The 15,998-nt window shown below is 39.0% G+C and overlaps 2 protein-coding genes across 2 annotated transcripts; both read right to left on the bottom strand.

Annotated features, from left to right (window-relative positions):
• Positions 1-806: 806 nt before the first annotated feature.
• Positions 807-10,267, bottom strand: irf4a (interferon regulatory factor 4a). Its single transcript, XM_034234696.1, has 9 exons — positions 10,133-10,267; positions 8,612-8,811; positions 8,227-8,413; positions 7,437-7,519; positions 7,131-7,305; positions 6,395-6,475; positions 5,635-6,033; positions 4,587-4,699; positions 807-3,135 (listed from the first exon to the last, which is right to left on the bottom strand). Exons 1-9 carry the CDS (start codon positions 10,140-10,142, stop codon positions 2,986-2,988), a joined length of 1,398 nt encoding a protein of 465 aa, XP_034090587.1. The 5' UTR covers positions 10,143-10,267; the 3' UTR covers positions 807-2,985.
• A 586-nt stretch (positions 10,268-10,853) lies between these two features.
• On the bottom strand, positions 10,854-14,843 carry dusp22b (dual specificity phosphatase 22b). The gene is made up of 7 exons (XM_034234595.1): positions 14,692-14,843; positions 14,245-14,278; positions 14,069-14,151; positions 13,320-13,369; positions 12,438-12,512; positions 11,392-11,563; positions 10,854-11,306 (listed from the first exon to the last, which is right to left on the bottom strand). The coding sequence occupies exons 1-7, from the start codon at positions 14,710-14,712 to the stop codon at positions 11,166-11,168; spliced, it is 576 nt and encodes a 191-aa protein (XP_034090486.1). The 5' UTR covers positions 14,713-14,843; the 3' UTR covers positions 10,854-11,165.
• Between the last annotated feature and the right edge of the window lie 1,155 nt (positions 14,844-15,998).

The following is a 15,998-nucleotide window of genomic DNA, read 5'->3' as shown; positions in this document are numbered from 1 at the left end:
TGTCTCATCTAGCCATAACTCTGATTCTGAGCTATTTGTTGATCTGTTCTACACTTACCAGCAGATGTCAGCAAAAGATTGCTCCAGTTTTATTGTGATACACCCCCATTTCTTTATTGCCTCGGAGCATTGATGTCAGATGAAATAAACATACAATAAATGCACAAACCTACTAAATGCTTCCTGAATATGTAGCTCACAATCACAACAACAGAATCATACTAATGTATTAGTATCAACAACTAATACCGTGATCCATGATAATGCCGCTATATCGTATTATTAGCAGTGAAACTCCCAAAACATATGATCCATGGATAGGAAAAGTAGCAATAACAGAATAAAAAACATTTACACATCAAATAAACAACACTGGTTTTTGTGAAGATATATATTTTGGCGCTTTTTTTAAGGTGGAAAAAATAAGCATAAAGATCAACATCATTTTGTATGATGAGCAGTTGTCTAAACAGATTAAGCAGCTGTCTAGTTAAATAGTGACTGAGTGAAAATGTTGCATTCATGGTAGTTTCATTTCTCAGTAATAACCTTTTTTTTGTGAACTTTGGGGCATCAGTTGACTAAGATGTCTGCTGTCCGATGTCGCTTGGAGTAACGGCTCATTCGGGCGGAAAAACTGAAGCCTGACTACAAATGATGTGGCTTCCTGCAGAGGGGGAAACACCATGGTAAAAGTGTGAATGTGCTTTTTTTGTTTTTGTCTTTTTTCTCTCATCCTCCACCCCTTTGTTTGGAAATCAGAAGAGATTTTAAAGATAATACATCAAAGAAGACATGAGTAGTAGACAATTCATCATTTTATTTCAAAATATACCTATACTCTTTTTTCATTGTGATTTTTCAGATACTTTGTACAAAAAGCTCTAACCATTTCTTTCTGTATGCACTTTCCGTGTGATTTCCTGTGTAGCTTGTCCTGAATGTTTTACTTTAACTGTTAAGTGTGACGTGTAATGGGTGTGCATGACCGTGTTAGTCACTGATGTTGTAGGTGGGGGAGTCATATGTTTTTATCCTGAGTCCATAAATGTCAATTCCTGATAACAGTAATAGTGCAACTGTGTGACACACACATGAGCCCACCTACACACATGCACACACATTGCCCTTTACTACACACACACCTGAACACACACTGTTTATCACAACATTACACTGGACATGGAGCTGGTAACAATTTTACTATTACGATTTTATTTTAGATTGGTTAAGTAATAGTTAACAACATGTCAACCAGGACAGAATCTAACTGACTGTGATGTTTGAGGGGGAACGTGATTTATGGTTTAGGCAAACACTCACAAAAGGAAAAACATTCCCGCCTGTGATTTTGGTCAGACTTTTGCCATTGTGAAAGTGATGTGGTTTAAGTGTGAAGGAAGTATATGTAGAGATCGAAACTCTGGCCCACAGAAGAAAAACATTACAAAACATTATCCTATACTGCAACATCAGCCTTCAGGACTTAAAACACTAAAGGGAATTGCATTATTCTCACTATTGGATGTTTATGTCCTTGTCCTATGATAAATACACAATCGTCCATAGGTTGTTAGGATCTGAAAATAGCTTTTGTTTGGACCAGTTACCTCCAGTGTGAGAAGTCCTACAGTATCCGCAGGCATGGGAACCAGAGAGCTCTTCTCTGGCTGAACTTGCACAGACACCACAAAGGTAGTTTTTCTTCCCATTTGTGAGGCCTTAAGTTTCAGGTCAAGAGGAACAGGTACAGTTTCTTGCAAGTTACAGGATGAGTGTGATGTTTCCAGTGAATCACCTTCAGTCCAGTCAGGTCAAGGCCACCCTCTCTCTCTGAGGAGAAGGACCTTGAGGCCCAAGCGGTTCTCTGGTTGTGTTCGGTAAGCCAGTGGTCACTTAACCTTTATTTTTGTAGCTTTTGAGAGGTTGTGTAAGAGGTTTAGTCAACATGTGGTTTTCAAAGAAGATTGTTTCAGACACCTTTTTTGCAGTATTTCACAAGATAAAGCACGAAAAAAAATCAATGAATAGAGAAAAATGAATAGCCATGATTGTATGCAGAAAAATAGAAATATAAAAATATAAGTTTTCTGGGGACTTATGAGATCACCTTGTGACCCGTTGTAGATGTTCAGTTTGGTTTAATTTAACAAAATCAGATGTCTTTAAAAAGTGACCCAGATTCAGCAGAAGTTGTAGCTTCACTAGTAACTTCCTCTACTACACCACCAGACCAGCGATAACATCATTTTTTTAATCAAACTTCTTATTTTCTTTACAATGAACCAAGACTCCAGGTTAACCAAGGACCAAGCAATTATATTGTTGACTTTTCACTTTGCTCACTCAAGTAAATCACACAGCAAGCACTGTATGTGAAAAGTTTTGAATCAGAGAAAGAGCTGTGTCGACTAAGTTTAAAAGGCAGAGTTTGTGATTGTGCCACTTAAGTGTGTGAGTGCAACAAACACATTGTCAAACCTGTGAAGATGCAATAAATATTCATTCATGCTCTGCTGTGTCCCTTTGACATATCAGTGTTTGTCTTAGGGGCCATTCTTCCTGTGCACCTGTGCTAGTACTTCCTGTCTCAGTCGCCCTTCGCTCCCCTCATCCCCCCAACCCTCAAACCGCATCCTTCTCACTGTCACAATAATAATTGTAGAATGAAAAAAAAGCCAGTACTACACAGTCACAGACATAAAGGCTACAAAACTAGGTGTGCAAGTGAAAACAACAGGGTCTTCCCCATCTTTACCCCTCAGTACAATGCCAGCTTCGACTATCTACAGTACTCTGCAGTCGTAAGGTGTGATAAATGGTAAACTATACATTCACAGTTATGCCCTACTGTGTGTGTGTGTGTGTGTGTGTGTGTGTGTGTGTGTGTGTGTGTGTGTTTGTGTGTGTGTGTGTGTGTGTGTGTGTGTGTGTGTGTGTGTGTGTGTGTGTGTGTGTGTGTGTGTGTGTGTGTGTGTCTGATTGTTACTCCTGAATATGCTGTAGGGGTCTCTGGGAAGGATAGTCGACGGTTAGAGATGTATTCTGTTCCTGGATGTGATCAAAAGCCCGCAGGTAGTGGCCATTGTTCTGCTGGTAATAGTGCACCAGTTTTTTGGCAAACACTGGCTCCACCTAAAATAAAACAAGGTATGTGTATGATATGTGACTGTATTTAGCAACTGCCTCTTTAGTCGTATGGCAAAAAATAACTGAATTACTTACGTCATTTCATATTGATGTTATTTTCAATTAAAGATAACAGCAAGTGGAAACTGTTAAGGACATTTAGCTTTAGTTTCTGCTAAATAGCCATGCTATCTCACAGCTAGCACATTACTGCTTCATGTCAGGCTCACCCTCAGGTGTTCTTTTTACAATAATGACCGCCTCGCTGCACATTATCCCTATTTGGCCTTATTTTAAGTTCCGTAAACTTGGTAAGAGCACATTTAAAAAGGTGTTTTCACAAACATTACACAAGTTACTACGGAGCCCCTAAAGGGACATGGACAAAAAAAAAAAAAACAGAGAGAAAAAAAATAACGTCAGGAAAACGGATTTGTTTCTCGTGCGCACGAGAAACAAATCCGTTTTCCTGACTTTATTTTTTTTTTAGAAAGTTACCGATACACCAAGGAGGAAGTGGAACACGAGACAACCCATTTCATTGCAGACTGTTATGTTTACGTGGGGAAATGACAGTGCATACATTATTTGAGATATATTTTGAAGTCAGACTTAATTTTATGGACATTTCGGCCAGGGGTGTAGAGCTATTGGTTTAAGCACCGGATTGGCAAAACACTGGCGAGTCTGTAAACCAGTCTGCTTTGATCTATGAATGAATGTCCGTGACTCTCAGAGTACCTGCTGCCCGCAGCTGTTTTATAGGGAAACAAACAAACACACACACACACACACACACACACACACACACACACACACACACACACACACACACACACACACACACACACACACACACACACACACACACACACACACAGAGCCAGTGGCGGACTGGCCATCGGGACGTTCGGGACGAATCCCATTGGGCCGGTACCAAAGTGGGCCGCCCGTCACTAGCCGTCTAAGTACGATATATATCTCAAATAATGTATGCACTGTCATTTCCCCACGTAAACATAACAGTCTGCAATGAAATGGTTGTCTCCTGTGCGCTTCACTTCCTCCTTGGCGCACCGGTAACTTTCTCAACAAAAAAAAGTGAGCACGAGTTAGTAAAAAAAAGTCAGGATAACGAGTTAGTATCTCGTGAGATACTAACTCGTTATCCTGACTTTTTTTTTACTAACTCGTGCGCACTTCTTTTTACATGTCCCTTTAGGGGCTCCGTAAGTTACTAAACAAAAGGTCAAATTCAAATACACTTAAAATGTACTGGAATGTTGTGTTAGTAAGAGAATACTGAGGTCTGTTCCATAAAATAGCCTCACTAATGCAAACTACCTAAAACCAATTATGGAATAGCCATTATTAATAATAACAACACTAATTAAAAGCTACCATGCTTTAAATAAATGCTTTGAATTACAAGGTAAAGCTCTGTAGTTTATGGTTACCTGTGCTGTGATCATCTTCCTCTGGCGCTGTGGGTCGGGGTACTCGTCTCCAAAACATAACACCACCTGATATCTTGGTACATGTCGGCCATTATGGACAAAATCTTGGAGCTCTGAAAGAAACAGAGCAATGAATGAGTGCTTTTAACACAAAAACACACTCCAGGACTTCACATAAAAAATAACAGTAAATTAAGAATTCAAATCCCCAAATTGCAGCACACTTTCCCTTATCATGGTGATTTTTCTGGAAACTATTGATGTGGATGATGGAAATTTCCTTGTGAAATGTCACACAAAATACTATTTCGTCACAGAGTGTGGTGGACCACAGGAGGTGGGTGGGGACTCCACACAGTTTGGCCCGCTGTAAAGAATGTGACTTGATCATTTAGTGCTATTTCTGTGAGGTACTTACCCAGCGTAAGGACTTGCGGCCTCTCCCTTATTATTTTATCATTCACAACACAGAAATCTTCAACATGACCACAACCATCATAATACTGTACATGTTGAAGTTAAACTAGCAGTAAATGACAAATCCATAAACTCTGTTTCTAATAGCATCTAGTCCATTGGATAACAAATACATTTTGAATACCTGTACTGAAAATACATTTAATAAATGTATGTACTTTAGTAGAATTTTAAATCACTTATGTGTTACTAGAATCCCTTTATTGAGGAAATCTTTGCTTTTTAGTGTATTTATCAGACAGCTTAAGTTACAACTGTACATATTCAAATGTTATATACACATCATGGAATTAAACATGGCTGTAAAATCAAACTACCTAACTGTATATAAGTACTTTAAATTGCTACTTACATGGTAATACTTTTTAATTTAAGATATTTCTTCAGAGGAGAAGACATACATTTAATAAAATAAGATCAAATCAACTTTAGCAACAATTACAAATATAAGACTATTATTTACAATTTTAAATTGTATTATATTTATATTGTCAATGGATAGAGGCTGTCATATGATACTTCCTTTGAAGAGAATGTGGTGTCAGGCTAGTCAAAAGAACTGAGTGCTTACCAATGAGAAATTGCTGGGTGTCAAACAGTTTGCATGGCTGCTCCTTCTCCAGCTTGTTGGGTTTATCCATATATGGAGCCATGGGTCCCTCCCAGTACACTCGTCCCTGGCAGAGGCGATTAGCATATAACCCATCAGCCGTCATCCACAAAAGCACACCCTTCTCCAGTACGATAGGAAGCATGTCAGCCCCCTGCCTCTGAGACTCGGGGTACGGGAATGGAAAGAGGATGGTTTCCGCCCCGCTGTGAAGCTTGTCCTCTGAGCTTGAGGAAGAAGAGGAGGAAGATGATGGAGAGGAGGAGGAAGAAGAGGTGATCCGACATCCTTCTGGGCTGGTGGTGGTAACCTCCTTCACCATAGACTCTCTGTAGTATAAGGACACATGCAGGCTGAAATCTGGAAGAAAGAGAGGAGCGTTTAATCGATATACCAACAAAAACCCAACAACTCACAGCCTGAACATATTGGAGGCCTGGAATGTCAAGTGTAAATACAACTGTTTTCTCAGTATTGTTGGCATGCAGAGAACCACTCACTTCTCTATTATAATTACAATAATATTTTCACCCCTTTCTAGAAAAAACAACAACTATTCACTATCGTGAGTTTAGAATGGGGAAGTAAGAACGGATTTAACAAAGTTTTTTTTTTCTGTAAATGCAAATATCTTTTAAATAGTAAACAAGCTCATGGGTAAATGTCTTTCTGAATACGTCCACACATACTGTATGTTAAATGAGTGCAGGATGATTCATACCTGTTATGGCATTACTTTGGTCGAATGAATACACAGGCAGTTGAGACTCTGACAGGTAGGTGTGGAAGGAGAGCTGAAAACCTGTGCAGTATAAACAAAAAAACAATGGTCATAATTGGAGTAGTAGCTGTCAACAGCCACTGCGACACTTATTTGCAGGAATGAAGGTCTTATTTAATAGCAGACATTTTAAAACACTGGATTACCTACAAGTCACTAATAAAACCTTTTTACCGTTAAAGTTGCAGTTAAGAGATGGATACGAGCATCACACAATGATATACATAGGTAAGATTACACACTCTCTTTACATTTTGCATCAGTACACTTTATTATATGTCAGACTGCCAGTTTTATAAAATAAAAGCATTACACAATGTTAGATGATGGGTGGACTTTTATTAAACCCTCGTGGGGAAATTATTTCTCTGCATTTGACCCATCCTAGTGTTAGGAGCAGTGTGCTGCCATTTTGAACAGCGCCCGGGGAGCAGTGTGGAGAACGGTGCCTTGCTCAGGGACACCTCGGTAGCACTTGGTCTTGCCGGGACTTGAACAGGTGACCTTCCAGTTGCCAAGCCAAGTCCCTATCGACTTCGCCACCACCGCCAGATAGGTGTCTTGTACACCAAATTAAATTGGATCACATCTGCTAGTCATTAGAGTCACACTCACATTGATGGTCAACAATTCCATCTATATATTCTGTAGTTTTATAATCCTGGCCGCATCATACCATTTTCTGTGTGTGACCCCGGCCAAGCCCGGCTGAACGCTGACGGGTAGTGGCTCGAACCATACTGCAGCTCTGCATGTGGCCCGTGATGATGTGGAGGAGGAAGAGGTTGTTGTTCTGGGGGTGAGTAATCCCTCCAGTCCCTTCTCTCCTGAGAAACCATATAACCAGATACCTGAGAAGGAACCACATGGACGGTCACTCCGGAAAGACTTTATTAAACCAAGACATTTGCAATCAGAACACTGAAGATTAATTGTATGTGCCAGTCTATAGCATGCAGAAGCCACAAAACAATCTGCTGACCTGGTTCTGCAGAGACGTATAAGGAGGAACATAGCCAAGGGAATTTGCATGTGATGGTGTCTCCTCCATACTCATCTTCATACCTGTGTATGTACAAAAGCAGTAAAAAAAAATCTGATAATTGGTCCTCAATATTTGCTACGAAAGCAGTGCTTCTTCCATCCTCCAAAAAAAAGAAGTACTAACATATTTGACAATTATCAAGGATCATAACAGTTTTATATTAAAAAATAAGTATATAGTATATATGATGCTTAGAGCACTTGTGAGGTACTGTATTTCCATTTAAGTAATTGCAACTGACAACTGACTAAATCCTGTTGATTTCGATTTGCTAGCTCAGAGAGCAAGAACTGCTCGGGTGTGACAAAAACTGTTGTATGATGGCAGACACTTAGTTATGCAAGGCTGGAGGTCGCCTGGTTGTGTTATGCACCCTGCGCTTAGTAACCGAAGCCCTCTAAAAAAAGCACTACGGCCTCTTTGGTACATGCTTTGGCTTCCTTTGTGCTTCCTGCCTCATCAGACACAACTGCAGAGGTGCATATGTGAAATGTGGCCAATAGTATGTAAATAAAGTTAGATGCTATGTGAAATGCAGGAGTGTTGTGTAATGTAATCAAACGAACCATAGCTATGAACAGCTTTACATTTTTCAGTCTGTTATCAAATTCTAAGCATAAACAATTTTACTTATCTTGAAACATCTGTCACCACATGCATTGGTGGCTGAGTGTGTTTCTCACAAACTACACTGTATGTTAGATAGATGATGTCTACGTGCACGTACCTCTTTTGGCTGCCTCTGGAATTATTCTGTAGACTTTATAGGGGACTGTGATGTCCAGTTGGCTTCTTTGCACTAACTCATCAAAGTCATTGCTTTTATTAAGAGCACAGCGTAGTCTTGTTTTCCATGTGGGGGGGTCTGGCTTGTCGACTCCTTCCTTATATTTTCCCTTAAACAATGCCCATGCCTGAAACAATCATTTAGCAGATTAATATACACTACCTCTTCTAACATAGACATGACTGAAGTACCAACACTTTTTTTAAGTTGGCCTTCTGAGGAATAGTTTTTTGCATTAACACTTCAACAAAATCTATATATGTGTTTAAATGCAACAGTTGGAGGCATCAGGTGCAGTGTGAGAGGAAAGGTAGGATGGTCTGACCTTGAAGAGAGCAGCATCCTCGTCTCTGTTATAGTCTTGTTTTCCTGCATGTTTCCACGGAATCCTAAAGATACTTTTTTCTTCATTTTCCCAGACCAGGCCACCATAGAGTCTGCTGTCAATCTGATCTATCAGCCACTGTCTCAGTTTGCCGTTGCCACAGCTGACTGTCAAGCCACTGTCCTCGTCCAGGTTCATCTCTGCAAAAATAAAGAACAAAATATAGCGTCTAACAAAACAGTAGGCCCAGTAAAGTGATGCAGTTATAATTATACTTGTTGTAATGTAAAGTGTTTCTTTAAATTAATCTGAGAATCTAAGATTGACGAGATTTTTGGTTTATCATAGGTCTCCCTTGAAAAAGAGATCTATGATCTCAATGGGACCAATCTGGTTAAATAAAGGTTTGAAATTAAATGAAATCATAAAACAGTACAAGTTTCATTAGTATAATTTCTACTGTAGCTAAAATGACTTTTCAATTACAATACTTTTAGAGATAAAAAGAGATGTTAGTGTTAGTTAGCACTTCCCCTCCGCAGCCCTATAGCTGCAATATTAGCAATCAATTTGAATGCATTTTAACTAGCCATGCTTTGGATTCTTTTGGCCAGACTGATTTAAAAAAGAAAGTATATGACAGTAGAGGTCCATGTGGGAAGTCTACTTCAGGTTTAGCACCTACATATCTGTGAGAGAAAAATAACTGACTCATTTAAGACATGTATGACTAGAAACAAACGTACTGTAGCATAGCTATAATTAAATTATAGCAGAGTTTTAAGACAACTGCCATTATACATGATACAATATATGTATGCATGTTTTAATATAGTAGTACATATACTTAATTACATTATCCAGGTGCTTGTAATTTACTCAAATTCAATGTGAAAATACTTTACTTTGTATACTTTTAACCTTTACTCCACATTTGGAAGAAAATATTGTAATGTTTACAGAGATTAGTTACTTTGTAGGTTCATATTTGTATTACAAAGATTAAATTGACTTGTGAATTATGACGTACTATCATAAATAAGAATATAATAAGGATGTTGAGGGTATCTCCACCTTTACCAGCTGCAAAATTACAATTGTTTTCCATAAATTGATCACTAATTAGAATCCAGTGATATAATACGTATGTACTTTAATGTATTAATATAATTTGGTAGTACTACTTTTACTTAAGTAAAACATGTGAGTTCTTCTTCCACTACTGTACTGTATAGGCTATGCTAATAATACATTTGATCACTATGACTTCATGTGAACAGTTCAGTTGAACTTTTGGTATTTCTTAAATGTATTTCAAGATTTATTTAACTTACAAGTCTTCTAAATTCAATAACAAACCAATGTTATCATTATATTAGAACTAGCAAACTTTATGCTACAGAGGTGATTGAGATCAAGCATTTTATCCTGACTGAATGTGCTGGGGTTCATTGGTTCAATACAAATGTAATGAATAACAATGTTGAAAATACATTTAAAAAAGGAGCTTCTGCAGCTTACCGTTGATCATGCGAACTCTCCCCGCTGAAATCTGTTAATAAGGTCTCGGTTTACTGTTCTTAAATGTTCTCACATCTTGATTTGTTACAGGGAGGGGCCTCTCGGTCTCTGAGAAGTTGAAGAGGAGATGCGCAGTAATCAGGCGCTCATTTCTGTGAAATTTAGCGCCAACGCACTGTGGTGGGGAATCCCTCTGAAACCGTGAGCAGACACCAGGACCAAGTGGAACAGTTACCTGTACATTTTTTCCAATGTAAAATATTTCCCCCACGTGTTTTTTGTTTTGCTAAAAGCCTACACGTGCAGTCAAATTTCCAGTGACAACTGTTGATTCGTTTTTGTTTCTGTTATACGGGGGAAACTAAATTGAGGCATGAGGAACCAACAAAGTCAAAAGACACATGGTTGAATCCGAACATTAGTTTTTGGCTACATTAGTATTACTGCCCTCCAGTGGCTATCAATGCGCATGCCCTGCAGTTATCTACAGTTTAAAGACTATCAAATCTCTTATCATTCTGAAATGTATGTTTTTTTTAATGCTTTATAGCAAGTAAGTAAGTCATAAAATATCATGTGATTACAGAATGTGCTCTTGGTGTTTTGGATGTCACCACGCGTGACTTACCTTGCACATTAGACAAACAGGAAGACAACCAGGAAACAGAGATGTGAACACAACGTGTTCTTATCACCTTTGATATGACAACCCACCACAGCGTTTTAGTGTACCCCTTTTATTTTTCTCAACTGGAAATTATCGTGACACAGTACAAAAAACACAGCATTCATAAATTAACAAAAACAACATCACCAGAAACATCAACCATACTAAAAATGAATATGTGCTGTAACATGTTAATTGTCTCTTAGTGTTCATAATATTTTGTGATTACTCCAACGGCGATAAACCTCCTGTCAGTAGTCCTCTCTAAAGCATATTAGCTCTCCAGATAGGTCAAGAGTACTGTAGCATCAGATGGTTGTGTAATCCTCCAGGCTGAGCAGCAAAATATCTCATAAACATATCTGATCAGATACCTCCAGGTGGAGTACAGGCCTTTTTCTCCACGCTCTCACCATCAGCTTTAGTCATCTTTGCAAGCAACTCACGTAGATCGGCCTCATCATTGAAAGGGTTGTCTTTATATTCCTTTTGTAGCCATTCTCTGAACTGCAGAAAGAAATAACAGCTTGTAAAAGAAACATACGAAATGGAAGACACTGATGGTGCACTCTCTCCTGTTCCTAGCACTGACCTGTTTGGCTTGAGTAGCCTCAAACTCTTGGAGCTGGTGCTGAAAGCCCCTGTTGGGCCCAGCACAGGGCCGGACCACCTTGACTGCGGCCAGCGCCTCCTGCCAGCCCAGTCCCGTCACCGTCATGATATAAGCCACCACCAGGGTGACACTGCGGGACACCCCTGCCAAACTGGAAGCATAGATGAATGGACAATAAGTATAATGAAATGAACCCAAACTGTAATCTCTTTTGAATATGTAAAGTGTGTAAAAAGCACATAATCATCCTGGACATGATTGGGTTTGGTACTGTTCTATATTCTGGCTATGTTTTGTGCACGTAACATATCATATCCTGGTTTGAGGAATTGTCAATAAGCCTACTGGTTTTGTAAAACTGAAATACTTATGTAAACATTCCCTTAAAGTAGGTTACACCCGGTTAAAAACTAGGCAGCTAATGCACATGTAAATATACTATATGAGTACTAGAACTAAACCACCTTGTATAGGAGGATTGTGTAAAATACACAGTAGAGTCACAGTAGTAAATATCTAAAGATTAAAATATGCATTAGGCAATATCAACCAGACTACTGACGATGCCAGATAGACAGAGAAAATACATTGACTGAGTGGTAAAATATGGTGTGGAAACTGATCGGATGAACACTTTAAACATCTTAAAGAAATATAAAGTATTAACTCAATTAATAATATACTCAAATCAACGGTAACATGCAGATGTTTATAAATAGCCTCTTGTTCCCCTGTATTTCTGAGAAGACCATCAGTCTAACCGAATATAACTTTCCCCTGTGAACATATGGTCAGCTACCCCAGTACACAAACACAATGTGGTCAGCCTTGTTACTGTACTCTGTTTCGGGAAGTTCAAGAATAGGCTTTTGCTTATCATGTAATCCCCTCTGTGCAGCAGTTACACATGAGTTCACTTGTGTACTTGGTTGATCTGTTTCAGCTTTTGGGTAGCATCTCTTTCCTGTGAGTGAACCTTGAATCAATCTTTGAAGTATAGATATAACAAGCAGTCTTAATCTCACCAGTGAACGAGGCAACCTTCTCCTTTCAGGCGGGACTCGTGCATGAACATTATACTTTGCTTAAAGTGCTGAGTCCTGTGAAGCAAATAAAGTATGTTAACATAATAAATCATTATGAGATCACAGCAAGAACTACTATTAAGAGCGGTGACTATGTGTGGTTATTTTGTCCTTACTGACACTAAAGGTGGATTGCTTAACAGTTTTTCTTACATACCAGTAGTATGTTTTGCACCTGACTTGTCAAACTCTTTTTATGTCTTATCCTGGATGGATCAGGATGGGGGTGTGTTCATATCAGGTTTGAGAAAGTCGGTCTCATATTTTGCACAACAGGTTTCAAACACTTCGCAGTGTGAATGTAAGAGGTATTACGCAACAGGAGGAGTAAGGGTGACAAGGGCATCGGCGTGCATACAGTACGTGTGTAGAAATATGTGCATGTGCAAGTGGTATAAATAGAGACACAGCGCTGCAGAACTGAGCTGTTGGACTTCCTTTCTGCTGAAAGACCGTCTGATATGTGAATTTGGCCATAGAAGATTTGTGTTGGCATGTGTGTCTAAATCAGGGTATCATTTTGTGATACATGCACCACCCTTGATTTTTCTTAGCATGCATTTGGGAATGTCATGTCCTCATGTCAATTAAAAAACAACAACAACCATGCACCAAAGAGCTGAATCCAGCTGTGTTCGAGTTTAGAGAATAAGTCTAGTTTAATGTTAAGCTTGTGAAAGCATATCATTTACACGTTAGGTTGAAAGAAATGAACCTCAGACACCCACACAGTGCAGCCTCAAATGCATGCTGTACTCTCTCTCTGCCTCAGCCTTTCATTGTTCTGTGCCTTGTTGCTGTGCTGCACATTTTGGTACTTACAGGTTTTGTGTGGGCAAGTCAGCTGCTGAAATGCATAGATAGGTCATCTCCTGAGGGAAAAAAGTATTATAGTTACCCATCAGCAGTCACTTACTCTGATGAATTTTAACACAGAATAACAAACAGCTGGTAATAAATATCACTGAAGGCTATGTGGTGAGCACAGGCTGTGCTTTTTATTTGGGAAAGAAATATCCACATTATTCATGCTTATCTATTAATAAATGTATTAAAATAATAGTATAATAGAAAATGGTGTGATACTTAATTGTCTTAACGCCCAGCCCTTAACTGAAGCTTCTTATGTATTTGCAGTTTTTTGCAAACCTACTCAAAATCCATTACATAGAAAAAATAATGAAGCGAAACAGCACAATCCACAGTGGCTGAAGCAAAAACAAACGCCTACTCTTAAACCCACGCAGGCACACAAATCAGCACATTGACCCAACCAACTGTTGTTGACTGGCATTTTTCCTGATACTTCAACCATCACATGAGTATGAAACTCCTTCTTACTGTTTACTCACTCACTCGGGACTGACAACTGTTTGCTCAAGAACAGGATGGACAATGAGTTATCTTATCATGTTCACTGTACTAATTCACCAAGAGGGGGCTCAGCCCATCAGATCTGTTCCTCCTCATTTGATGTATCACTCTGTTTAAGAGATTAATGAGAAATATAGATGCAAACTAAGGGAACAAGATGTTACAGTAGATGTATAACAAGTAGATGAGCTTCTCACCTGGAGGATGGGAGCTGCACTGTCATGAATTGACAGGATGTGTGTGATGTTGTTTCTGGCTAACTGTTCTCGGTCTTTGGCATCTGACACAAAGAAATAACAACACAATCACATACAATTGGTATGGGGGGGGTCATAACTAAGATAAAACGGTTTAAAAAAACAATTAGACACACCTTTGAAATTCCCCAAGTACAAGTCAGGCAGGACCTACAGTATAGAAGGACAGAGATCAAGTTCAGAATCAGACATGGTCAAAGCATCATAGTGAGGAGGTGCAGCAGCTGAGGGAATTTGAAACAGCTGACTCAAATGACACCCTGAAAATATGAAGTGATAATTAGAAATCGAAATTTTCAGAGCTTTTGACGAGATTATTTTTACCACAATATCAGTAAAATAATCCCCATTATGTTAAATATTCACCACTTTAAGTAATAAAGCATAAATTACATTGATTTAATTATTATTTCTAATTTCTTCATGCCAATCTAATAAACGCAACTTTTTTTCCATAAACATCTCAAAGACTTTATGGTAAAATGAAATCGCCTTAATTACTCTCAAAAACACTGAGGAATACGAACTCAGCGCTAGTCTCTTGCAACAGATGAGAGTCGTACCTTGTTGATGCCATTCCCCATGCTGAGAGATCGTCTAATTGAAAAGAAATGCCACGCTGTGTTTCCTCGTTGTTTAAAAATGCTTATCCAGCGGCTTGACGGCTTCCCAAACCCACTGTAGTGGTACAAATACAGTAGCTCCGTTTCCGAGCAAAGCAGAGCACTGCTTCCCAAGCACGCGTTGAATGCTGGGAACTGTAGTTTTCTGATACAAGGACAGCAACGTTCAGGGATACACAGGATAGGAAGATTGAACCATTAATCTATCCTGAAAAATGGCAGGCAATCTAAGACCTCTATGGCAGCAGGCCAGTGCCAGTTCCTTAGGACCATGATATTCACTTTGCCACCAAAAACAAAACAAAAAAGGCCCCTAATAACCATTACAGTAAAGCCTCAATTCACAGTACACATTTTGTCATTGCAGTGTAAACATCCGTGCTATTATATCATATAACTTTGCACGTCGTGGGGCCACAAGTTGGCCAAGGGTGGCCCTGCCTAGCATTGTACATGGCAGCCGTTTTCTTAATACATCCATGATGTTGACTCACTCGAATGGCTGTGACAGGTTCAAAAGAGTTGGATAATAATAAAATGTATTGATAACAGCTGTGTTTACACATCAATGCCATATCTTTTTTTATGCTGCTGCAACACAAACATTTCCCAAATTGGGATCAATAAAGTACTATCTTATCTTATCTATCTTGTCTTATTGTAGCACATTATCAACTCTGGTGACTCATCACCTCAATCCACAATAAGATAAATTAAGAAGCAATCAACAGCATGGGTAACTTCAGGGGTGCTATTAACAGAGAAATTATGGCAGCTGTTCTGTACTGATTATAAACACGTTAAAACATCAACAGGAAGTAATGCTACCCACTGCCCCACATTGACAGCACGTTGACACCGCAGGCGACAGTGGTTTAACTTCCTGGTGATCTGTTGTTGCTATGCTGGGCAGTGTGTGACCACCAGACTATAAAAGAAGGTGTCTGCCTACTAAACACTGCTCCACATGCGCAATTGCCTCTTGTACCATGATTGGAGCTGTAAAATATGAAGTGGGCTGGATATCAGTCCACTCAATGCTGATACATCGCGCCTCCATATCAATCATACTGTTATTCTGGTCTCTATTAGTCTAAAATAGCCATAATCTCATAGTTGAATAACTGAAATGTATCATGTGTGCTGTTGATAATAAAGTTGTTTTATTGCATGGACTTCTGTAAATAATTATTGGAAAAGCTGACTGATAATGCGACCTTAACAAAATTAGTCCTATAGCCATTTAT

The sequence above is a fragment of the Gymnodraco acuticeps genome, unplaced genomic scaffold (assembly GCF_902827175.1).
Source record: "Gymnodraco acuticeps unplaced genomic scaffold, fGymAcu1.1, whole genome shotgun sequence".
Taxonomy (NCBI): Eukaryota; Metazoa; Chordata; class Actinopteri; order Perciformes; family Bathydraconidae; genus Gymnodraco; species Gymnodraco acuticeps.
This window is presented reverse-complemented; position numbering and strand designations above follow the sequence as displayed.